Raw genomic sequence first — 27,251 nt, forward strand, 5'->3', positions numbered from 1 at the left:
GAAGTTTCTATACTTCTCTGGCTGATGTTTGTCACAAATTTCTTTCGTTATACCATTGGAGGAAGAGATTGCAGCCAGTCTGAAGTGATATTTCAAGATTTTGGTTCCATGTTGCAGCATTTAAATTGTTGCACAAACAGATTTATTATTGCAGCGACTCAGCCCAAGTTCAGACAGAAAAGCAAGAACTCTTTTCAAGCTTTGGTCACTTAAGTTATGTAGTAAATCAATAACCTATAGACCTGAGAGTGCAGCTGACTGAGTTGTAGTGTTTTCAGGCCATGAATTCCGATTTGCCCTTGACCAACTTATGAGGTGCACTGAACTGTGTTGAAAATTGCGATGGCATTGCCAATAAATATTGCCGAGGTGATCATTTCGGGCTTTCATTTGTTTCTACAGATGCCTTGTTTTGTCACTAAAATATTGTTCCACCTCTTAGTTAACAATAAATTTATGTTTATCAAAATTCTGACTAAAGCTGCCAACCTTTATATTCCCAAGTAAATATCATAAGCTTTTAATCGGTCATCACGAAATTCATCGGATTTTATCATCACGAAACTCAAATATGATGAATTCATTGTACAACGATGAGACATGGTATTAACACAGTAATGACGCTTTATATCGAGGAACTCCACAAACTGCATCTTTTTTTTAGATATTACTTTTGGCAAGAGAGAAATGTTTTCAGAAGAGGTATGCTTCACTGGAGCCCTGACTCATGAAATAGTATCGTGGGGTTGCATTTCAACTTGTAAAGCAAGAGTCTGAGTTGTCTAATTGGCCACAAAATAGTGAGGGCAAATGAGCGGAGTTGGGAAGAGGGATAAGATATAAAGCATGGTTTAATTGTTGGCTGTGACCAAATGAATGGTTCCCTTCCAATTGGCAAGGAAGGGATGAGAGCAGCGTTAAATAGTATAGATGCAGATGCACAGCATATAGCGAATGAAACTTGATGTATGGAAACAGAAATTGCTCCAGGAGGATATATTGAAGCATTGACATAAATATGTTCTTGTCTTTGGGAATCCTCTTTATAATAAGCACCAATAGTTCAGTATTGGTGTGAACAAAAATCTCATCGAAAAGGCAAAACATGAGCTACAGCAGATGGATGGAATCATTCATATGCTAATAAATCTCTAGCATTGCCTCTTGCTTTGCATTCTCACGCAGCTATGGATGAGTTCCTTGCTTGAAAAATGTTCCCAGGAATCAGTTGACATTGCAGACTGACATGCCCAATAAGTTGAATTCATTCTTTCTCAAGTAAAATTCTTATCATCACCGCAAAAAAATTTAACAGAAGTATGAAATTGTACAAATATTATACAGAGATAATGGTTAAGTGTTAGTGGTAAGCATATTGTTCTGTGATCTATTCAGGCAAATAATACCATACATAAATACATTCGAGCAATAAAGCAAAATGCAGAATATAGTGTTGCAGTTACACACACGTTGGAGAGAGAAGTAAACTCGAAAATATGAAAAGACAATTCAAATGCCCATCCATAGTTTGGGAGAAGATACTCCTGTATCTGTTGGTATGTGTTACACCCCTTTGTATCTTCTGCCCGACAGAAAGGGCGGGAAGTAGAGTGGAAGTGGTCTTTGGTTAGTTTGGTTGTTTTTCCAAGGCACTGTGAGAACCCAATGCTCTACTAAACTGGGGAATTTTATTGTTGCTGCATAAGGCCATGTTACAGCACAGAAAGAGGCCATTCCACCCATTATGTCCGCAATCGCTAACAAAACAGCTCCCCAACGAGTCCGACTCTCGGATCCTATCTCAAACTTCAGTGCTGTCTAATATATATCCAGCTCTCTTGCGAAACCTCGAACAGATTCCGCCTCCACCAGTCTCTCAGATAGCACTTGCCAAATTCAATTAACTTACTGATTAAAGAAGTGGCTCTTCATCTCACTCTCCGCTTTCTTTCTGACAGTCTTGAAGTTGTGATCCCTCTACCAGCTAGTGGAACCAGAATATTCTTCTTTATCCATTCAAAATTACTCGCAATTTTGAATGCCTCAGTAAGATTATCTTTTAAACCTCTCTGCTCCAAAGATAATAAGCCCAATTTACCTCATATTTCCTTATGTCTAAAATCCCTCATCCCTGGCATTTTTCTGGTAAATTTCCTTAGAACTCTCTCCAGGACTAACATTCTACCTTAAATAAGATAAACATAATTGCAAAACATACTCCGCATGTGATCTGAGCAATCGTTTTTAAAAGTGTAGCATCACCTCCTTGCTTTTACAATTTATTTTAAAAAGAAGGAGCATCAAGTGAGCACAATCAACCCGTGAGGAAGTCATCTCAGGATCTACAGGGTAATTATAATTTGTTACCAAGGAGTACAGTCAGTAATAGTGTCAGATTCATATAGGCAGTCATTCCTAGAAACTTTGTTCACTTACACTGGAGGCAGAAGAAAAATAGTCACTAGCAAAGGTTGGTTAACACTAACAAGGTATGATAGATCTGCTTCGAGAAGGACATAACTCCAGTGCAAGGAATCATTCAGTTAACGGCAAAGACAATAATAGAATTTAGTGTAAAGTCATTTCAGTGGACAATAGGACAGACTTTGTCAGATTCTCGTTGAGCACTTTCGAGGAAGGTCAATAGGTTTTGCAGTGCAAGGTAATGAAGAATGCTTTAAAGGTCCTGAAGGACTTTGTCGCGGTTTCTGCTGGCCGTCAGCTTCGTAACAGAGACACTTCAGACATGGCGATAGCACATGATATACCCAACATAGGGCAATCTTTGCACCCTACATTGGGAAAGATAAGTGTATCACGTTGTGTGAGTGTGTGTACGCGCGCTTGTCAGCGTGGAAGTGAAATCATTTCAATCAAACTTGGTTTCGCATCAAGCTGCAGCCAGATGTGGTGAAACATTCCTGATTGCTATTGACTGATCCCTGCTAGCTAAACAATTCACTCCCGATTTACAAGATGGTAGAGAAGTGCGAAACAGTCAAACTCCCTTCGACAGAACCTTCCAAATTTCCACCAGCTCAAGGGACAAAGATAGCAAATACATTCAAACATCATCAAATTTCCCCTGCAAGCCACTCATCAGCCTGGCTTTTGTTTTCATTCATGGAATAAGTAATAACTCTTAATCAATTAATCATGGGTCAATAATTATTTCCCGTCAGTAGTCCCCCCCATAAAGTTGGTGGTGAGCTGATTCTTATTCCACTGCAGTCCATGTAATGTAGGTGGACTCCCATTGTTCTTAGGGAGGGAATTGCAGGAGTTTGATCAAGCGACACTGAAGGAACAATGATATATTTCCAAGTCAGGTTTGTGAGCGGTTGACCTGGGAACATGAAAGCGACACGTTCCCATGTACTTGGAGTTCCTGCCCTTCCAGAAGGAGGTGAATCTTGGTTTGGAAGGCTGTACATTCCAAATCCTAACAACTCTCTGAGTGAAGAAGATTCTTCTCATCTCAACACCAGCTCTCTTGCTGACATTCTTGAAATTGTGTTCCCTACTAACTAACATGCCAACTGTTGGAAACAGATTATACTTCTTTACTTTGTCAAAATTGCTCGTAATTTTGAACAACTCAGGAAGGTCTCTTCATAACCTTCTCTGCTCCAAGGAGAATAAGTCCAATCTCAGTAATCACTCCACGTATCTGAAATCTCTCATTCCTGACTTAAATCTATTGGATTTCATTTGAATTATCTTCAGTGCTTTAACGTGCGTCCTTAAATAAGCCTCCCAGAACTGAACACAACACTCTAAACGTGGTGTGGCCAATTATTTGTCGAAGTGTAGCATCACTTCCTTGCTTTTTAATCGCTATGCCTTTATTTATAAATTCAGCGAACGTAGAAGCAATTTTAATATGTTTTTTTTCCCTTTGTGAAATTGACCGAGCTTGGTCAGTGTCGCAGAATCATATATGTGAGCCCGAATTTCACTCTGCTCCTCAACTTTTTGCCATTCAATCTGCATTGTCTCTTCGAGTTACTTTTTCTAAGTATAATTCCTCCCATTTCTCTGCACTGAAATTCAAGTGTTAAGTTTTTGCCCATTTGACTAAATTGTTAGTGTCCCTCTGAAGTCGATCAGCATCATCCTCACAAATTACCATTTTCCCCAGCTTAGTGTTATATGCAAATTTCGAGATTTTACCCTCAATACTCATTTCCAAATAATTTACCAAAATCAGAAAAAAATGTCACAACACGGATTACTGGGGAACACCGCTTTTAACTCGTCTCCAGTCTGAGAAATCCCCATGTATATCAACGCTCTGTTGCCTATCCCCAGCCAACTTTTAATCCATGTGGGCTAAAAATCAAGAAGGATTTTTGTTTCACTTCATGTCTCTGCCATATTCTTCGCTGAATTGAGTACCTTATTATGCATGTTCATTATGTACTTCTCGCTCCCCTCATTAATATTTTGCTTTAAATTGTAAATATATTGTCATAATTGAACGCGGAGAAGTCATCATTTCCTGATGGATTTTACCCTCATGTTCAGTGATGTATTTGGGAGGACAGTGACAATGAGTATAAGGTCAGTGCGGTATCTGAATGAACAGTGACCATATGATGGAGGTCAGCGATGTGTCACAATGGAGAATGACAAAAGGAGTGAGTTCATTGTTTTTCCCAATGATGGATAACAGTAAGAGTGATATCAGGGATGTATGTGGATGGAAAATGGCAATAAGAGTGAGATCAGTGACGTCTCTGAATGAGGAGTGACAAGATGAGTGTGATTTGGAGATGCCGGTGTTGACTGGGTTGTACAAAGTTAAAAATCGCACAACACCAGGTTATAGTCCAACAGGTTTTATTAGAAGCCGGTGTGCTTTCAATTAAACCTGTTGGACTATAACCTGGTGTTGTGTGATTTTTAAAGATGAGTGTGCTCAGTGATTTTTCAGTTGCAATCATTTGCGATTTTGGCTTGTGGTCCTAGTGTGAGTTGACAGCGTTATTGCTAGCAGTTTACCGATTTTGTTTCTATGATGTCCCCACACACCCCCCCTCCCCACCTCCTCTCTCTCTCTCTCTCTCTCTCTCTCTCTCTCTCTCTCTCTCTCTCTCTCACTCACTTTTCGCACTTGCACTCACCCTGTCTCCTTTGAACCTTCATTCTCTCGCCCTTTTACTCTGTTCCGTGTGCTGAATTTTGTATGCAATGGTGACATAGGCAATGTTTCCACCGGGGTTTTGCCTGAATAGCACGACTTGTTAATTGAGTAATTAAGGACTAAATAATGCAAACTCGATTCCCGTTCCTCGTCCACTGAGCTACAAAAGAGAAGCCCTTGTGCATTTCCAATCCACTCACATTGAATAGACACAACGAGGGATAACGTGATTATTCTTCTAAAGAATTATGCGGTTGATAATTTTACAGGGAAGTTATATCTTCTACCCAATGCTCACACTCTTTGGTGTGCCAGGTATGCTTTGAAGAAAGATCACTGGAATAGAAACTTTAATTGTGTTTCTCCATTTCCTCACAGATATGGTCAGACCTACCGAGTTTCTCCAGCTATTTGTGTTTCCGTTTGTTTCATATCTTCAGCCTCCACAAACCTTCATTTTCTTTGATTAGTATATTCATTTGTCTAATGGTTGCAGTAGAACGCACTGTTAAATATTGCATAACAGCAAGCATAGGAACCCCCAACAAGAGGTTATTCAGGCCGCGAGCCTGTTCAACCGTTCAGTGATATCATGGCTGATCTGTGAATTAAGTCTATCTAATTGTCTCCGGCATATATCTCTGCATGCCCTTGTTTCATAAAATTTTGTATTTCTGATTTAAACTGAACAACCAATCGAGTAATACCTACACTTTGGGATGAGCAATGCAAATGTATCCCACACGTTGTGTGGCTACGTGCTTCCGAATGCCTGTTTGTCCTTTTTTAAAATATTGGATCTCCCTCTTTGAGATAGAGATTAGTGCTTTCTTTTCGGTCTCTCTCTGAGGGTAATATCCATTTGGATTTCACTTCCTCAGAAGGTGGTGGAAGCAGAATCCTTAGACATTTTCCAGAACAATGTTGAAAGTTTTTTGTTCAACCAGGGAATCGTGGGTTATTTGGAGTCGATAGGAATTTGCAATTCAAAATGCAAACAAAACATGATGTTCTTATTGAATGGCACAACAAGCTCAAGGGGCGAACGCACTGTTTGTGTTTCTCTTCTGTGAGATCATGCACATCAGCAAGATGTGTATTCGGCTGTGGAGCCTGTTTATTGATTCAGTGCGGGAAAATGATTGCCCAAGACAAGACTAGCTTTTCAGATAATATTTATCATTTCAATTTTTTTCCTTCTGGCTTCATGGGACGCGAGTCTTACTCTGGTGTTGAGAAGGTGGTTGTGAGTCAGTTTCTTGAACCATTGTCGTCATTCAAAGTAAGAGCACAAAAAATGAGTACCTTCTTAAGAATTACATTTGTTTTTTGTATATAGAAATAGATAGCCCCATGTTTGGTACACGTGACAATACATACATCAAATCAAACAAGCTACAACAATTTTCAATGCACGCAGGGCAGCATGTATATGCTGGCATGCAATAAATCAGATAAAATATTTATTTCTACGTTGAATGTCGGTATCGCTGGATGCAAATTGCACTCAGGACACAAACAGCGAATGTATGTTTTATAAGTTGGAGTTGATCATGATCAAGTGGATGTCAGTGCCTTTTCCTTTGGTCGTCAGTAACTGGACGACTGCAGACTGATCAAAATCATCTGGTGTGTGCGTCTTTCCCAAAAGACAGGCAGGGATGAAATGGTAAATCTGAAAGAGTGCAAATGCTGTAAATCAGAAAGAAAACCAAAAATTGATGGAAAATCTCAGCATGACAATGAAGAGAAATTCGAGTTAACGTTTCGGGTCCCATGATGTTTCCTCAGAACTGATCTTGGGACGGATTTCAGGAAGTGGTCAGTTAGTTTCAGTATGAGTTGGAATAAGTATGATCACAAGGAAATGATCTTAGATCGGAATCTACAGAATCATCGGGGTGGAAATAAGCGATTGCATGGGGACTGGGATACTGATGCAAGTGGCACAAAATAAGTCAGTAGAGAACTAGAGTGAGTGCAAAAAGCATGGTAGCTCAGTGGTTAGTCCTGCTGCCTCAGAATGCAAGGGATTTGCGTTCGATTGCAGCCTCAGGGGACTGTCTGTGTGAAGTACACACTTTCTCCCCATGTCTGCGTGGGTTTCATCAGGTTTTGTCTGTTTCCTCCAACACTCCAAAGATGCGCAGGTAATGTCATGTTAAATCAGTGCGCAGCAATGTGCAGGTAGGTGGATGGTCCAAGATGAGTGTGGGTTCCTGGGAACAGATTAGAGGGGATGGTTCCGATCAGAAGGCTCTGCCAAGGGTTTGTGCTGACTTGATTGGCCACATAGCCTCTTTCAGCAATGTAGTGTTTCTGTGAATGATTGTTGGATAGATTCGTCAGTATAATACCTCCAAGATATTTACAGGAAAAATGATAGGGTGCATAAAGATAAACTATGTCCACTGTTCGGCTATTCTACAATTAAGGGAGATATAGCCTGAGAATTCGTGCCAGTCTATTCAGGAGAGATATTGGGAAGCACTTCTGCACTCAAATGGTGCTGGAGATTACAAGCTATCTTCCTCAAATGGTAGTGGATGTCGCATCAGTTGCTAGTTTGAAAGCTAATAAAGATATATTTCTGCAAAACAAATATATTTGGGATGTGAGATAAAAGCAACTGTTTGTCTCTATAGGCTGAATGGCTTCCCTGTCTCCCTATCTTGGAAGCAATCTCTTGATATGTATATTTAATTCGATAGCAAACCTGGTTCGAATATTACGCTTCCATTTTTCCACTTTAGAGCAGTCACTGTTTATGCCTTGGTACAAACCAGACGAGGTGCTGTCTAAGGCTCTGTATGTCATAACAGAGACAAAATTAACAAGAGTCCCCAATGTGACATGAGAAATTTTGTTTTGGAAGTCAATATAAACTCTCGACAAGTTATGCATTTTTTCTTATGTTTATAGTGTTCTGACATGTAGGTGAAACCCACTGTTACTTTAAACTGAACATCCAGAAAAAGTAGTCTTGCCACGTAATGTGTTAAAATATGTCTGACAGAGAACACACAAATCCCTTTATTTAAACGAAAAAAGCTCAATTTAAATTTAACTCTCAAAGTGAACACGAAACAACAAGTATTCACAACTCACAGCACCCCCTTTCTCTTAAGTGCTTACCGTCTGCATCTATCTCCATGGCAATATTTCAATATTCTGTTCCATTAAGACACTTATTAAAATGTCATCAACTTAATTTCAAAACTACAGAGCGGATATTTTCTTCTGTCTACCCACTTCCGGCTGAGGATCTCCCTGTGTTTCTTTTTGCTATGAATATGCTTCATATGAAAAGGTAACTTTGGTGGAGACTGCTTCCTAATTTTATTTGGAGAGCAAGATGCCAGCACTCCATGCGTTTCTGTTTTCAATGGTAGTGGCTCTCTTACAGGTACAATACATGCCTTCAACTGCACAACATCGTCCCCTGAAGAAAAGGAATATGAATAACGCAAAGCTGGCTTTTGTTGTTAATTCTTAATCCTATTACGATTAAATACATTGATCATTAATCTAATTATACTTCCCAGGTTAATTTCTGCACACATAAATGTCATTGGAATCTGTCCAATCTTATGTTATGGACCAGGACAAACCCCTCAAAACATTTGAAGTAAATGGCCCAGACCGTAACTTTGCGAGTCATTTTAAGCAATGTAAAACGGATTTTCCAGGAGTTATGCAGCTGGCCAACCCAGTTAGTTTTAGCGAAACATAATTTATTAGCAAGATTACTGAATGAAACACAAACAAACGAGAATAGAATAGAGAATCACTTAACTTTTCCAAAAACCCAACATTATTCAACATTAATGATGCTGTTACAAATACTTGCAACAACCCCTAAATGCACTCCTTGACACAAAAGATAAAATGGAAAACACGCTCTTACAATAGACAATAGACTATAGATGCAGGAGTAGGCCATTCTGCCCTTCGAGTCTGCACCACCATTCATTATGATCATGGCTGATCAACCTCAATCAGTATCCTGTTCCTGCCTTATCTCCATAACCTTTGATTCCACCATCCTTGAGAGCTCTATCCAACTCTTTCTTAAACGAATCCAGAGACTGGGCCTCCACTGCCTTCTGGGGCAGAGCATTTCACACACCCACCACTCTCTGGATGAAGACGTTTCTCCTCATCTCTGTCCTAAATGGCCTACCCCTTATATTTAAGCTGTGTCCTCTGGTTCGGGACTCACCCATCAGCGGAAACATGTTTCTTGCTTCCAGAGTGTCCAATCCTTTAATAATCTTACACGTCTCAATCAGATCCCCTCTCAGTCTTCTAAACTCAAGGGTATACAAGCCCAGTCGCTCCAATCTTTCACCATAAGATAGTTCCACCATCTTGACCTCGAATTGACCTCGTGAACCTCCGCTGCACTCCAACAATAGCCAGACTGTCTGTCCTCACATTTGGAGACCAGAATTGCCCACAATATTCCAGGCACGGTCTCACCAGGGCCCTGTACAGCTGCAGAAGAGCCTCTTTGCTTCTATACTCAATCCCTCTTATTATGAAGGCCAGCATGCTATTAGCTTTCTTCACTACCTGCTGTACCTGCATATTCGCCTTCATTGACTGATGTACAAGAACACCGAGATCTCTTTGTACTGCCCCTTTACCTAACTTGACTCAATTTAGGTAGTAATCTGCCTTCCTGTTCTTGCCACCAAAGTGGTTAACCATACAATTATCCACATTAAACTGCATCAGCCATGCATTTATCCACTCACCTAACATGTCCAGGTCACCCTGTAATCTCCTAACATCCTCCTCACATTTCACCCTGCCACCCAGCTTTGTATCATCAGCAAATTTGCTAATTTTATTATTAATACCATATTCTATATCATTAATATTTATTGTAAAAAGCTGCAGGCCCAGTACTGATCCCTGCGGTACCCCACTTGTCACCACCTGCCATTCCGAAAGGGAACCGTTTATCACTACTCTTTGCTTCCTGTCAGGCAACAAATTTTCAATCCACGTCAGTACTTTGCCCCCAATACCATGCACCCTAATTTTGCTCACTAACCTCCTATTTAGGACTTTATCAAAGGCTTTCTGAAAGTCCTGGTATACGACATCCACTGGATCTCCCTTATCCATCTTCAGAGTTACATCCTCAAACATTTCCAGAAGATTAGTCAAGAATGATTTCCCCTTCATAAATCCATGCTGACTCAGACCTATCCTGTTACTGCTATCCAGATGTGTCGTAATTCCATCCTTTATAATTGACTCCAGCATCTTTCCCACCACTGAGGTAACACTAACGGGTCTATAATTTCCTGCTTTCTCTCTCGTTCCTTTCTTAAAAAGTGGTACAACATTAGCCACCCTCCAATCCGCAGGAATTGATCCTGGATCTATCGAACTCTGGAAAATAATCATCAATGCATCCACGATTTCTAGAGCCAGCTTCTTCAGTACACTGGGATGTAGACCATCAGGCACCGAGGACTTATCAACCTTCAGACCTAACAGTCTCTCCAACACCAATGCCTGGCAAATATAAATTCGCTTCAGTTCCGATCCTTCAGCCACTGTTAACCTCTGGGAGATTGCTTGTGTCTTCCCCAGTGAACACAGATCTGAAGTACCAATTCAACTTTTCTGTCATTTCTTTGTTCCCCGTAATATATTCCCCTGTTTCTGTCTTCAAGGGCTCAATTTTAGTCTTAACCATTTTTTTCCCTTTCACATACCTAAAATAGCTTTTACTATGTTCCTTGATATTTTTGGCCAGTTTACCCTCATACCTCATTTTTTTCTCTGTGTATTTCCTACTTAGTAATCCTCTGTTGTTCTTTAAAAGCTTCTCAGTCCTCCGTTTTCCCACTCATCTTTACTATGTTATATTTTTTCTCTTTTGACTTTATATGTTTCTTCACATCCCTCGTCAGCCATGGCCACCCCTGCCTCCTCATAGGATCTTTCTTACTTTTTGGAATGAACTGATCCTGCATCTCCTGCATTATACCCAGAGATATCTGCCATTGTTCCTCCACTGTCATTCCTGCCAACAAGGTTATGTTATTCTTGTTTTGTTTCCGGAGAGATCATAAACTTGAACTTTGTCCAGCTCCTCCCTCATAGATCCATAGTTCCCTTTATTTGACTGAAATATTGTCACTACCGATTGCACCCTCTCCCTTTCAAATTGCAGATTGAAGCTTATTGTATTATGGTCACTACCTCCTAATGGCTCCTTCACTTCGAGGTCCCTGATCAATTCTGGTTCGTTGCACAATACCAGATCCAGAATTGGTTTCTCCCTTGTACGCTCCAGCACCAGCTGTTCTAAGAATTCATCTCGGAGGCACTCCACAAAGACTCTTTGTTGAGCTCCAATACCATCCTGATTCTCCCAGTCTACCTGCATCTTGAAATTCCCCATAACAACTGTAGTAACATCTTTGCCACAGGCCAATTTCAGTTCCTTATTCAAGTTACACACTACATCCATACTTTGTTTGGGGGCCTGTAGATAACTCCCAGGAGGGTCTTTCTCCCCTTAGAATTTCTCAGCTCTATCCATACTGACTCTACATCCCCTGATTCCAGGTCACCCGCGCAAGGGACCGAATATCATCCCTTAACAAAAGGGCCACCCCACCCCATCTGCCCGTCAGTCTGTCCTTACGATAGCATGTATAGCATTGAATATTCATTTCCCAGGCCCTGTCCACTTGAAGCCACGTCTCAATTATCCCCACAATATCATAGCTGCCAATTTCCACAAGAGCCTCAAGCTCATCCATCTTATTTCTAATACTTCGTGCATTCATATATAGTATTTTTAATTTGTTACTGCCCTCACCTTTCCTATCAACCCCTATTTCACTCAACCGTACGGCATGATCCATTTTTTGAATGTTCTGCTTCATTGTTACCGTTGTCTTTCTTGACTTCCCTTGTTCTAATTTTCCCTTCAATTTCCTTCTTAAACATCCAGTTTGTCCCCTCCCCCCCCCCTTTCCCCCCCTCCCCCCCCCCCCCACCCCGATATTTAGTTTAAACGCAGCTGTGTTGCAGTAGCTAACCTGCCTGCCAGAATGCTGGTCCCCAACCTATTACACCCACTCAAATAACAATCACTCACCTTCCCAACCGGCTCTGCGCTCCGACTTCACTTCCGCCCAGCTCCCGCCGCTCTCTGCTGCAAAAAGAGATGTCAGAAAGAGTACCAGCATGGATCTGCTTCTTTGTGTCCAGCAGCGTCAAAACTGTATGATTGACGTCAGGGAATAACTGGACAGTCAAAACCAAATCATACCTAAGTGAAGCTCACCTGGGAGGACTGGCCATACCTCTTTCATTGTACATGTTTTCTAAGACGTAAAATCCTTTTGCCTGAGGCAGTATACGTCAGCTATAATTAACATTGCCCGAAAAGCTTTCAAACCCAGTCCTTTTGGCGTCTGTGTCTTTTATGATCTCTCCGGAAACAAAACAAGAATAAAATAACCTTGTTAAAGAAGCTGCATTATTACACTTATCCATACACTTTCCTTTAAATCCGTGATAATGCATCTGCTATCACATTTTTTCAACGTGAAACATGTAACATTTATACCTTAAAATCTGTAATACAAGATTCCACTGAAACTGTCTCATATTTTTGTCTTTAAATTTTTCCAAGAATGTAAGAGGATTTGACTCCGTGTATACAATCATCTCAACACATTGTTTGGCACATAAACAATGATCAGTACCAAAACTCAATTATGGGTTTTGAGTTCCTTTCAAAAGTAGTCCATTGACCATTCAATTCAATCATCATCTTTCTGTAGCAGTACATCTCTAACTTCGATATCACTAGCATATATTGAAACTTTGAAGTGTTTCGAACAGTTTTGGTACAGCTAAAACTGGTGTAGTGGTTAGTATTGCTTTTAAATTCTCAGGTGCCTCCTGGCATTGTTCACTCCATCTAAATGTTGTGTTCTTCTTTAGAATGTCTGTTAGCGATGTCGCTATGGTGCTGACACTTGGAACAAACTTCCAGTAGAATACGCTTATTCCCAAAACTCGAAGCATTTTTTTTTGAGTTGGTGGTGAAAATTCCTCGATGGACTTCGTCTTCGCTTTATGTGGAGTCAACTAAGAACATCATCTTTGCCTTCCCGAATTCATACACCTGTTTCAGGCTCAAGCCTCACCTCCCTCCGATACCGAGAGGCTCCTATACCACACTCCAGATTTGAATCAGAGGCTGCGTTTGGGAGCAGGACCTGACTCATGGGATTAGGATAAAAGGGGTAGCCATGGGCACACGTATGGGCCCCAGATATGCCTGTATCTTTGTTGGCTTCGTAGAACAGTTGATTACACCGGCACCACTCCCCACCTCTTCCTCCGCTACATTGATGTCTGCATTGGCGACTCGTGTTCCCGCGAGGAGGTTGAGCAATTCATCAACTTACCAACACATTCCACCCTGACCTTAAATTAACCTCGACCATCTCTGCCACCTCCCTCCCCTTCCTAGACCTCTCCATCTCCATTAAGGACGACCGACTTGACACTGACATTTTTTACAAACACACCGATTCCCACAGCTACCTGGATTACGCTTCTTCCCACCCTACCTCTTACAAAAATGCCATTCCATATTCCCAATTCTTCCGACTCTGCCGTATCTGCTCCCAGGAGGACCAGTTCTACCACAGAACACATCAGATGGCCTCCTTCTTTAGAGACAGCAATTTCCCTTCCCACGTGGTTAAAGTTGCCCTCCAACGCATCTCGTCCACATCCCGCATCTCCGCCCTCAGACCCCACCCCTCCAACCGTAACAAGGACAGAACGCCCCTGGTGCTCACCTTCCACCCTACCAACCTTCGCATACACCAAATCATCCTCCGACATTTCCACCACCTCCAAAAAGACCCCACCACCAGGGATGTATTCCCCTCCCCACCCCTTTCCACCTTCCGCAAAGACCGTTCCCTCCGTGACTACGTGGTCAGGTCCACGCCCCCCTACAACCCACTCTCCCATCCTGGCACCTTCCCCTGCCACCGCAGGAACTGTAAAGCTTGCGCGCACACCTCCTCCCTCACCTCTATCCAAGGCCCTAAAGGAGCCTTCCACATCCATCAAAGTTTTTCTTGCACATCCACTAATATCATTTATTATATCCGTTGCTCCCGATGCGGTCTCCTCTACATTGGGGAGACTGGGCGTCTCCTAGCAGAGCGCTTTAGGGAACATTTCCGGGACACCCGCACCAATCAACCATACCGCCCCGTGGCCCAACATTTCAACTGCCCCTCCCACTCTGCCGAGGACATGGAGGTCCTGGGCCTCCTTCACCGCCGCTCCCTCACCACCAGACGCCTGGAGGAAGAACACCTCATCTTCCGCCTCGGAACACTTCAACCCCAAGGCATCAATGTGGACTTTAACAGTTTCCTCATTTCCCCTTCCACACCTCACCCTACCTCCAAACTTCCAGCTCAGCACCGTCCCCATGACTTGTCCAGACCTGTCCTACCTGCCTATCTCCTTTTCCACCTGTCCACTCCACCCTCTCCTCCCTGACCTATCACTTTCATCCCCTCCCCCACTCACCTATTGTACTCTATGCTACTTTCTCTCCACCCCCACCCTCCTCTAGCTTAAATCTCCACGGTTCAGGCGCTCTGCCTTTATTCCTGATGAAGGGCTTTTGTCCAAAACGTCGATTTAGCTGCTCCTTGGATGCTGCCTGAACTGCTGTGCTCTTCCAGCACCACTAATCCAGAATCTGGTTTCCAGCATCTGCAGTTTTTACCGACATTTGGTCATGAACGACTTTATGGTGCATGATTTCGAAAATAAATCTGCTGCCGTCACAATTTTCTTTAAATTATGTCTTTGCTTTTGGAATTTTCACTTCCATGTGTCAGGATAAATTTCGCTACAACTTCATTTTGATTGTGGCTGCAAGAACTGAAGCAGTTTGATAGTGCAGTTGTTGAGGTTGACCCTCAGTTGAAAAATCTGCAGTAAATCTGACGATTCTGTTCAGAAGTGTGAAATTAGCAGCCAGTGTCAAACTCGATGAAGAGAAGAGAACAAAGAAAATTCCAGCACAGAATCAGGCCTTTCAGCCCTCCAAGCCTGCACCAATCCAGATCTTTTAACTAAACCTGTCACCAATTTTCTAAGGAACTGCATCCCTCTGCTCCTTGCCCATTCATATATCTGTCTAAATACACTTTAAATGAGACTATCGTGCCCGCCTTTACCACCTACACTGGTAACACTAGGCACCAGCACCCTCTGCGTAAAGAAATTTCCATGTATATCTTAAACTTTTCCTCTCTCACATTAAACTTGTGACCCCTCCTAATTGAATACCCACTCTGAAGAGAAAACACTTCTTGCTATCCACCCTGTTTATACCTCTCATAATTTTGTAAACCTCGGACTGGTCCCCCTTAATTACAGTCTATTTAATTAAAATGCTTCAAATCAACTCAGCCTCTCTCCATATCCTCTATACCAGGCAACATCCTAGTGAACCTCCTCTGCACTCACTCCAGAGCATCCACATCCCTTTGTTAATGTGGCGACTAGAACTGTACGCAGTATCACAAATGTGGTTGAACCAACTGTAACATGGCCTGCCAATGCTTGCACTCAATACCCCGTACGATGGAGGAAAGCGTCCCATATGCCTTATTGACTGCTCCATCAATCTGCGTTGCGACCGTCAGAGTACAATGGACCTGAACACACAGATTTTCCATTTCCCAGGGCTTTTCCAATTACCGTAGCATTCACTGATGAATTGCATCTTCCAAAATGCATCACTTCACATTTGCCCTGATTGAACTCCATCTACCATTTCTCTGTCCAACTCTCCAATCTATTTATATTCTGCTGCATTCTCTGACAGTCCCCTTCACTGTCTGCTACTCCACCGATGTTAGTGGCATCTGCAACCTTATTCAGCAGACCACCTTTACCTTCATCCAGATCATTATGTGTATCACTAACAGCAGTGGTCCCAGCATGGATCCTAGTGGAACATCATTCCATTTTAAGGTCACAGTTCTCCATTTTAAGGAACTCCCTTCCGCTACAACTCTCTGTCTCCCGCTGCCCAGCCAGTTCTCTATCCATCTAGCTCGTAAACCCTGGACCCCATGCGAATTCACTTTCTCCATCGGCCAACCACAGGGAGCATTATCAAACATCTTACTAAGATTCATGTATATGACATCTACTGCCCTTCCTTCATCAATCAACTTTGTCACTTCCGAATAGAATTCTAATAAGTTGGTAAGACATGATGTTCCTTGCTCAAAACCATGTTGTCTATCACTGATCACCCCGTTTTCTTCCATAATAAATCCTATCACTCAGTGTCTCCTCCAGCACCTTTCCTACCACTGACGTCAGATTCTCCAGCATATAATTACCTGCATTATTCCTGTTACCCTTCTTAAACAAAGAAGCAAGATTAGTGACTCTCCACTCCTCTGGGACCTCACCCGTGCTCAAGGGTGCAAAGATATCTGTCATTGTCACAGATATTTTCTCCATTGCTTCCCTCAGTAAACTGGGGTAGATCCCACCCGGACCTAGGGACATGTCCGCCATGATGTCTTTTAGAATACATAACACTTACTGCCACCTTATGAAGACTTGAGTAAGAGTCATCAAACGTTTAGCCCTAACTTTAGCATCTGCCATTTCCCTCTCCTCGGTGAATAACACCGCAATGTACTCATTAAGAATCTCACCCATTTTCTCTGAGTCGAAGCATAAATTTCCTCCTTTGTCCTTGAGTTGGCAAATGCTTTTTTATGTCACCCTCTTTCCATTTGTGTACAAATAGAGGGATTGGGATTTTCCTTAACCCTCTTTGCTGAAGGTAATTCATGACCCCTTTTATATATCATAATTTATCGTTTCAAATTAGTCCTCCTTTCCTGATATTCTTCCAAAGCTTCATCTCATCTCAATCGCCTAGACCTTATGCGTGTTTCCTTTTCCCTCTCAGCTAGTCTCACAATTTCACCTGTCATCTCTGATTCTCGAATCTTGCCATTTCTATCCCTCATTTTCAGAGGGACATATCTGTCCTGCACACAAATCAATTTCACTTTAAAAGCCTCCCACATATCAACTGTGAATTTACCTTCAAACAGCTATTCTCAATGCACATTTCCCAGCTCCTGCTGAATTTTGCGACAGTTGACCTTCCCCAATTTATCACTCTTCTTTCAGGACTACTCTCGTGTTTGTCCACGAGTATTCTAAAACTTATGTAATGGTGATCACTATTCCCAAAGTAATCCACTACTGAAACTTCAATGGCGTGGACGGGCTCTTTCCCCTACACCAGGTCGAGTGTGGCCTCGTCCTGAGAAAGACTATTTACATACTGCTTTATAAAACCCTCCTGCAGGCTCCTTACAAATTCTGCTCCATCGAGACCTGTAACACGAAATGAATCTGAGTCAATGTTGGGGTTATTAAAATCTTCTATTACCACCACACTGCTGCTCTTACATCTTTCCATAATCGGTTTACATACGTGTACCTCTATCACACGTTCACTATTGGGAGTATTGTAGCATCGCTGCAATATTGTTACAGCACGTTTCTATTTCTGAGATCTGCCCATATTGCCTCACTGCTCGAGTCCTCCATACTGTCCTGCTTCAGCTCAGCTGTGATATCCTCTCCGATCAGTAATGCAACTCCTCCACCACTTTTATCTCCCTCTCATCCCGCTTGAAACCTCTATATCCTGAGATTTTTAGTTGATGATCACGCCCTTCTCTCAACCAAATCCTAGTATTAGCAATAACATCATACTCCCAGGTACTAATCTTTGAAGAGAAAATGAGGTCTGCAGATGCTGGAGATCAGAGATGGAAATGTGTTGCTGGAGAAGCGCAGCAGGTAGGCAGCATCTAGGGAACAGGAGAATCGACGTTTCGGGCATTAGCCCTTCTTCAGAAGGGCTAATGCCCGAAACGTCGATTCTCTTGTTCCCTAGATGCTGCCTGACCTGCTGCGCTTCTCCAGCAACACATTTCCATCCCAGGTACTAATCTAAGCCATAGGTTCATCTGCCTTACCAACGACACTTCTCACATAAAAAACAAATACACCTCAGACCACCTGTCCCTTTGCTTTTATCATCTGCTCCCTGCCTACTCTTTACCTTAGTTACGCTGACTTCATTGCCGAGTTCCTTACACGCTTGACTTATTGCCTTCTTACTGTCTACTAACCTCCTCATTTGGTTCCCTAACCCTTGCCACATTAGATTAAACCGTTTATAATAGCGTTAGCAAAAACACCCCCTCAGCCATTGGTTCCAATCCGCACCTAGGTGCAGACCATCCAATTTATATTGGTCCTACCTCCGCCAGGACCGTTCCCAATATCCCAAAAGTCTGAACCCATCCCTCCTGCACCATCTCTCAAGCCACGCATTCATCCTGCCTATTCTTTAATTCCTAATCTGACTAGCACACGGCAGTGGTAGCAATCCTGAAATTACTACCTCTTAGATCCTACTTTTTATCATGGCTCCTAACTCCCTAAATTCTGCTTATCGGAACATACTCAGTTTTTAAACTGTATAATTGGTGCCTATTTGCACCACTACAGCTGGCTGTTCGCCCCCAACTTCAGAATGTTCTGCTGCCAATCTTAGACAACCCTGACCCGTGTACGTGGGAAAAACCATACCATTCATAAGGGTTGTTCTCTACCACAGGGCCGCCTATTTACTGCACTTACAATTAGAACCCCAATGACTGCAGCCATTCTACTTTTCTTCCCTCCCTTCTGCATTGCAGATTCAGCCACGGTGCCATGAACCAAGATACTGCTGCCTTCACCTGGTGAGCTACCTCCCCAACAGTATCCAAATCGGTGTTCCTGTTTTGGCGGGGGATGATCACAGTGGACATCTGCACTGCTTTCTTGCTCTTTCTTTACCTTTTGGTCACCCATTCCCTTTCTCTCTCAGCAATCCTAATCTGCAGTGTGTCCAGTTCGCTAAATGTGCTAACCACGAACTCCTCGGCATTGTGGAATATCCAAAGTTAGTCCATAGCCATCATGTAGTCTAACAAGAGCTACAGTTGGATACACTTGCTGCACGTGAAGGAGTCAGGAACATCAGTCGTGTCCCTGAGCTCCCACATTGAGTAAGAGGAGCATAACATGGATCTGAGATCAGCTCCAATTTTTGTCCTTTAGCTTATCTTAGTCTAACTATAATATCAAATAATAGGTAAACAACAAAAAGTGAAAAAAGAAAATAATTTAACAATTACATGATACAAAAACAGAATATCCTTAACTTATCAACACTCCATAGTTCATATAACTCTCATGATACATCAGATACATTGTTATTGTATTGTACAATACCAACTAATAATTCCCACAGATATCAGGCATCATTTCTGACTCTATAATAATGTCTGCCCTCAAGGAAAATTATGCAAAATTGAGGCAATGTTGACTGAGGTGTCTGCTCAAACTGATGTCGTTAATCAATTTCAAGCCTGAAATAATACATAACTTTAACATTAGAGGAGACAATCTGAGAGGAGATGAATTTTCTCTCTCTCTTTCTATTTACAATATTCATTGTTTTGTTTTAAATTTTCTATTAACTATGCCGTATGCAGTTTTAATGTGATTAATTGTTCATTCATAAGAAGACGTCCCTGAACACAAACAAATTGCTGTTGTGAATGAGACTTTAAATAACTGTAAGTTTATACTTTATTCAGGATCATGAAGAAAGCTTTTGATCCTGATCCTCATTGTTTATTGTCTTTCAGCTTTGAATTTGTTGGTGTTCGTGATCTTGTCCCAGGGCAATTTTAGCTCTAATGCTACAGTTAACGCCACCTATTGTCCCTTGGTACATCAACTCGAACTGTGATTTTGACTGATACATATATACATGGTATCAATAACATGTAATTTTAAATAGCTTCTTGTTTCAAATCCCCGTTAGGGTTAGGCTAATCTTGCAGAAATTTCAATGCAGCGTACAGCCAATATTACAGACTAGTAAATAAGCTTAAAAATGAGGCCATGAAAAATACATTTGGTGTAATTTGACTTTCATATGTGTAAAATGTTTCCCATAAAACTTCATCCTTGCATAGTCAATGTAGATAAGTTAGTCAAACTGAACGAAAACGTTGGGGTCATGAGAGAGAAGTAGATTTCTGAGAAGAACAGTCAAGCATCTGATTCTAACAAACTGTACTTCAACATGAACCAGAACCGGTAAAAAATTGGATGTGGATGCCAAAAAGCAATGTGGTCATTGACTATGCAGAGACGAAGTTTTGTGGGAAAGATTTTACACATATGAAAGTCAAATTACACCAAATGTATTTTTCATGGCCTCATTTTTAAGCTTATTTACTAGTCTGTAATATTGGCTGTACGCTGCATTGACCATTCCCGTTCTGACTGACCTCAGTCACGGTTTGGCTGTGCTTAGTCCCTCTCTGACTTCCCTCTGACCCACTATGACTGACTATATCTGGTAGCTATATCAGAGTTCACTGTCATGGTCATTCTCTTCTGCGGTCCAGCTGCCTCTTCGAGTTTTATCCTGTCAACAACCGCTCTTTTTTTAAAAAAAGAAAATTGTATCTGTCTCCTTTCAGCACCTGCACTTCATCCTTAATTCGCAACCAATATAAGTCAGGCAGTCTTGTGTTGTAGTTTTTCATAATTCAGTCTTCAGTTTTGGTGAATCTGCATTGCTTTAACCTCTTATTCCAGGATGCAAGCCCCAGAAACACTGCAGATTTTAACAATGTATACATGATTCAATTAGCACGATACTTTCCTGATATTAGAAAACGGTTGGGTTCAGACAGTGTTTTGATGTAACTACTTAAATGCATTTCTGACAGCAGAGAAGGTCAGCTTGAAAAAGCAATACGTTCCAATTTTCCCTGAAATAACACAAGTTCACGGCAGCATATGATTTCTTCACGTTGGAGTTGTGAAATGCAGAACCTGAATCAAAACAGACCAGCGAAGACTCTGAATGCTGAGATTCATGACCTGCTGATATAGAATGGAGGTCTCACGACTTTGGAATCATCCTTTTTCCCAGTGGGTTGCCCAGACCACTTTCAAATGTAACACCATTTTGCTTTCTGTGTTTCTGCTCGCTTTCCCTTCTTTTTATTTGAACCTCCACACATCATCGATGGTAGTTATTTCATATCATTAAGGTTTAATCTTCCTCCATTTCCAAACGCCTTTTAATCACTGATAATACAACTGGAAACTCAGATTGCAATGCAGAAACTCTAAGATCAGTTTCCCTGGGGTTTGATCATGGGTGTTAGTTGGGTGAATAGAAATCATCAGAAGTTGAGGATACTCAGTACTTCAAAGTAATTTCTGTTTCTCTTTGTTTCAGATCTCCAGCATCTGCAGTGCTGTTTCTTTTTGCCAGAAGTGTTATAGACGGATACAATTACAGCATTTACAAGACATTTGGTTAGGTATAAGAATCAGAAGTGTTTAGAGTGATATGGGTCAAGCTCAGACAATTGAGACTGTTAGCCACTAAGAATCCTCATTAATAGCTATTCATTGCATTAGCTGCATCATTATCCACTCCTTTGTCTGTTCAAATGTTCTTCTCTCTCTCTTCGGGCTCTATCTCCAACTATCATTTTCTCCTTTTCCCATTCCACACCTTATCTTCTGCATAAAATCCATTCTTTCCTCGCTATAATCTGTTTCCAGACAGGTTCCCTGGATCAAAACATTAACATTAATTTCTTTCCACAGATGCTGCCAGAGTTGCTCAGCTTTTCCAAATATTTGTTTTTGTTTCAGCTTAGAAAACCTGGACATCGAGTTGGACTGAAGTGTCCGTTTCCAAGCTGTATAACACTATGCCTGCTCTACAATAAAATGGCATGACTGCCCTATCAATTGACACGAAGATATATTCAATTCTCAAACACACATTAGGAAAGCCTAAGTGTTATTCATTGTCTGTCCTATGTTATGAGATGTTCGTTACACTGCAGGACTCGATGTCTTTCTTGTTTGCAGTGCAAAAATTGTCAGTGTCTAATGAAGCGCAATGTTCAGAGATTCCTTCCTTGGCCCTTTTCACTCTGAAAGAGCTATTTGAGGTGTCCACTGATACTCGGATTCCCTGGCACCCTTTCGCTATCAGTTGGATTATGACCCAGCTATTTTCCTCGTTCACTCCAAGATTGGGCTCATCTGTGACTTCAAACACCTCAAAGGGCGGGATGAGGACTTCATATTCAGAGCGAGTCACTGCAAATCGACTGATTGGAACACCCAGCTTGGTGTCTATCTCAAGCAACGTGTTTCTGTGTGAGTCCCTGGCCATGAATCCCATTGCGACTGACCGATCCAAAGACGTGGAGGTGAATTGCCCCAGCCGGATGGAATCCCCCTTCGATGCTTCCAGCTCTATGTGAACACCTCGGAATGTTTTGTGTGGCTTCCTCTTTAACTTGTCCAATGCGACGGACAGGAGGTAATGGAAACATTTGAAATGGAACTTCTGCTGATAGATGGTATCATTTGTGCCATACTGCCTGGTTGCTGCATTAAACTCCTTGTACAATGCTGACTCTTGGGTATAAGCGTAAATTGCCATGATGTGTTCCTTTCGCAGTCCGAGTGGAACTTTAGAGTGCTGCTCCACGCGCATATCTGCCTGATCCCAAATTTCGAGGAGGTCTGTTCTGTGAGCCCATTCCTGTCTGATGTAGTCAGACGCTGCTTGATCTGCTTCAGGGTTTTGTGTGAATATATAAGCCGCAGAGTCGTGGGCCATGTTCAGTTGGACGACATTGTCAACAGGATCAACAGCTAGAATGTTTCGAACTGGGAAGCCAGTGAAATGTTTTGATTAATTTATGTATCGCCATAACTTTTCACAAAATTGCACTATGCCAATCTTTATGAAATCATAATGGGAACAGATGAAGTTTTTAGACAAGATCTTTTCCCCAGCGTAGGGGAGTCCAAAGCGAGAGGGCATAGGTTTAAGGAGAGAGGGGCAAGATTTTAAATGGTGTAAAGGGGAAAGCTTTTCATACAGAGAATTGCGTTTATGTGCAATGAACTGTCAAAGAAAGTGGTAGAGGCGGGTATCTTTACGATATCTAACAGACATTTAGACAGGTAAATGCATAAGAGAGATTTAGAGGGATGTGGCCAAAAGGGTTTGTTTTGTGTTGCCTACCTCTATGTCTCTATAATTTAATTCTGCCATGAAAATATTCTAAAGCTGCGTTTTTTCCCAACGATGTGAAAATGATATGCAAAGATTATACTAGATAAGAGTAGTTCTCCTTTCTGTTAAAGTGAGCATCTTCTTAATTGGACATGGTGTTGTTAGTTTAACACACAAAAGAAAATGACACTGTTGCTCGTGCCCAATTGGAAATATCCTTCTTAACCTTTTTGATATGATAAAAAAAAAATCAGGAGATACAAGCCAAGTTTATTTCTCATCAGACAAGCTGCCTCTAACAGGCATTGGTCTGGAAAATGTTCCCAAGAATTAGGAAAGCTTTCCCTGGTAATTTTGGGCTAGTGAGCCTTACTTCTGCTGTGGGTAAGATGTTGAAAAAGATTAGAAGAGATAGGATTTCTAATGATATGAAAAGGAATAATTTGATTAGGGAAAGGAAACACGGTTTTGTGAAGGGTAGGTCGTGCCTCACTGAACTTATTTAGTTCTTAGAAAAGGTGACAAAACAGGTGGATAAAGGTAAAGCGGTTGATGTGGTGTGTATGGATTTCATTAAGGCATTTGATAAGTTTCCACACAGTTGGCTATTGTACAAAACAGAGAAATTCGGGATTGAAGGAGATTTATTGGTTTGGCTCAGAAAGTGGCTAGCTGAAAGAAGACACTGGGTGGTGGTTGATGGGAAATGTTCATCCTGGAGCTCAGTTACCAGTGGTGTGCCGCAAGGATCTATTTTGGGGACACTGCTGTTTGTCATTTTTATAAATGATCTGGAGGTGGGCATAGAAGGATGGGTTAGTAAATTTGCGGATGACACTAAGGTAAGCAGAGTTTTGATTGGTGACGAAGCATGTTGCAGATTGACAAAGGAACATAGATAAGATGCAGAGCTGGACTGAGAAGTGGCAAATGGAATTATATGCAGAAAAGTGTGAGATATTTCACTTTGGAAGAAGTAACAGGAATGCAGAGTACTGGGATAATGGTAAAATTCTTGGCATTGTAGATGAACAGAGAGATGTCGATGCCCAGGTGCATAAATCCCTGAAAGTTGCCACCCAGGTTCATAGGGTTGTGAAGAAGTCATATGGTATGTTCGCGTTTACTGATGGGGGATTGAGCTTCGGAGCCACGAGGTCATGATTCAGCTATACAACACAATGGGAAGGCCGCACCAGGAATATTGTGTGCAGTTCTGGCCACCACATTATAGGAAAGATGGGGAAGCTTTGGAAAGGGTTCAGAGAAGATTACTACGTCGTTGTCTGGTTTGAAAGGAAGGTCGTAGAAGGACAAGACGAGGGAATTGCGGCTATTTTCATTGGACAGAAGAAGATTGAGACATGACTTAATCGAGACTTTGAAGATGATCAGAGGGTTAGATATGGTGGACAGTGAGAGCCTTTTCCCTCGGATGGTGAAGGCTAACAAGAGGGCATATAGCTTTAAATTGATGCATGATAGATTTAGGACAGTTATCAGCGGTAGTTTCTTTAGTCAGAGAGTATTAGAGGCGTGGAATAGCCTGACTGCAATAGTAGAATCGCCGACATTAAATGTGTGTGGGACAGACATATTAAAAATAATGGAACACTGTAGGTTAGATGGGCATCAGATTAATTTTACAGGTCGACGCAACATCAGGGGCTGAAGGGGCAGTACTGTGCTGTAACATCTATTTTCTATGTAATTCTCCCAACATAGTTATATCCTCCCATCATAGCAACACCAATTTTCCAGATGAAGTCAGACACCTGATGTTTGTAACTTAAGTCTAGTTTCCCTACTTATGTATTAAAATTCCATAGCAATACCATAACATTCGATTAGTTTTTTCAATTGTTTGACTTACCTGCATACTAACATTTTGTGCTTGTGAAACAGGATGCATGGATCCCTCTGCAGTTCAGAGTCTCTAGTCTTTGAGAGAACATGTTCCATTGTTCATCTTCCTGTTAAAATTTCCATCTTCACCTTTTCCAACATTATACTCAATTTCCCAACCACAACTGTACAATTATACTCTACACGATTACATGTTGACCACAAAACGCGTAGGCCTAAGTTATATGGAGACGTTGAATAGGATAAAACTTTGTTCATTGCAAAGTAGGAGAATGAGGAGTGATCTTCTTGGAGTGTATGAAATCAGAAGGGGCATAGATATGATGTATGCATATAACCTTTTTTTCAGTGGTGACGGATTGAACGACTAGACGTCATTGGTTTAAGATGAGAAGAGAAATGTTTAACAACAACTGAGGGGCAACGTCTTCTCTTAGAGTGTGATGCCTATATGGAAGGAGTTACCAGAGAATGTGGTTGAGGCAAGTACAACGCCAGAAGAAATTGAGGGCCGCAGATGCCCAAGCTCAGAGTCGAGATTGTAGTGCTGGAAAAGCACAGCAGATGAGGCAGCACCCGAAGGTTAGGAGCATCGACGTTTCGGGCAAAAGCCCTGATGAAGGCTTATGCTGGAAAGGTCGATTCTCCTGCTCCTCAGATTCTGGCTAACGTGCCGTGCATTTCCAGCCTCACACCCTCGACGCAAGTACAACACCAAATTTCAAAAAATAATTGGATAGGTACATGAATCGGTATGGTTTAGAAGAATGTGGATTAAATGTGGACAATTGGAACTTGCTGACTGGACACATACTCAGCATGGACCAATTTGGACCGAAAGGCAGATTTCCATGTCGTGTTAATGTATGACTCTATTCTATGACTCTCACCCCATGAGAAAGTAAACTTTGTTCGGATGAATTGTTTTGAAATAGAATCAATGAATGACTGAATGGCTTAGCTTCATGCTCTACAGCATATGTTTTGAGAATTTAAATAGCCTCTTTCTTACGCCGCCCTGTCATACTAATCTGAAGTCAATCCCACCTACACTATTCCATGTACGTCCATATGCCTGTCCAATGACGACTTAAATGAACTTAAACTTGGCGCATCTACTACCGTTGCAGGCAAAGCATTCCATACCCTTACTACTCTCTGAGTAATGAAACTACCTCTGACATCTGACTTATACCTACCTCCCCTCACTTTAAAGTTGTGTCCCCTCGTGCTTGCCGTCCCCATACTTGGAAAAAGGCTCTCCCTGACCACCCTATCTAACTCTCTGATTATCGTGTATGTCTCTTTTAAGTCATCTCTCAACCTTCTTCTTTCTAACGAGAACAACCTCAAGGCCCTCAGCCTTTCCTCGTAGGACATTCCTTCCATACCAGGCAACATCCTAGTAAATCCCCTCTGCACCCTCTCCAAAGCTTCAACATTCTTCTGATAATGCGGAACTTTACACAATACTTCAAGTGTGGGCGTACCAGACCTTTGTGCAGCTGCAGCATAACCTCCTGGTTCCGGAACTCAATCCCTCTATTAATAAAGGCCAAAACATTGTAAGCCTTCTTAAGAACCCTGTCAATCTGGGTGGCAACTTTCAAGGATCTGTGTACATGGACACCGAGATCTCTCTGCTCATCTGCACTCCCAAGAATCTTACCGTTAGCCCAGTACTTTGCATTCCGATTACTCCATCCATAGTGCATCACCTCACACTTGTCCACATTAAACTCCATTTGCCACCTCTCAGCCCAGCTCTGCATCCTATCTAAATCTCTCTGCAACCTACTATCTCCTTCATCACTATCCACAACTCCACCGACCTTAGTGTCGTTCGCAAATTTACTAACCCACCCTTCTAAGCCCTCATCCAGGTCATTTAAAAAAATGACAAACAGCAGTTGACCCAACACTGACCCTTGTGGTACGTCGCTAGTAACCGGACACCAAGATGAACAT

The 27,251-nt window shown here is 41.8% G+C and overlaps 1 protein-coding gene across 12 annotated transcripts in view; it reads right to left on the reverse strand.

The window, feature by feature from the left end:
- Positions 1-6,019: 6,019 nt before the first annotated feature.
- LOC122544068 (ecto-ADP-ribosyltransferase 5-like) overlaps positions 6,020-27,251 on the reverse strand; it is a 29,514-nt gene continuing 8,282 nt past the window's right edge. Inside the window, exons 3-5 of one of the 12 annotated variants that reach the window (XR_006310255.2) lie at positions 12,487-12,615; positions 12,279-12,335; positions 6,020-7,952 (exon numbers count right to left, since the gene is read on the reverse strand). Coding sequence is in view for 2 of the 12 variants with exons in the window: in XM_043683070.2 (XP_043539005.2) it covers positions 22,203-23,065 (863 nt within the window). In the remaining 10 variants the exon portion in view is untranslated. Of the gene's footprint in view, positions 8,589-12,278; positions 13,907-20,588; positions 23,066-27,251 lie in introns of those variants that run through there. The other 11 variants (XR_006310254.2, XR_015753880.1, XR_015753878.1 and 8 more) reach the window with 11 other exon arrangements.

The sequence above is a fragment of the Chiloscyllium plagiosum genome, unplaced genomic scaffold (assembly GCF_037043375.1).
Source record: "Chiloscyllium plagiosum isolate Xiang-an unplaced genomic scaffold, Cpla_swu_hap1 HiC_scaffold_40, whole genome shotgun sequence".
In the NCBI taxonomy this organism is placed as follows: domain Eukaryota; kingdom Metazoa; phylum Chordata; class Chondrichthyes; order Orectolobiformes; family Hemiscylliidae; genus Chiloscyllium; species Chiloscyllium plagiosum.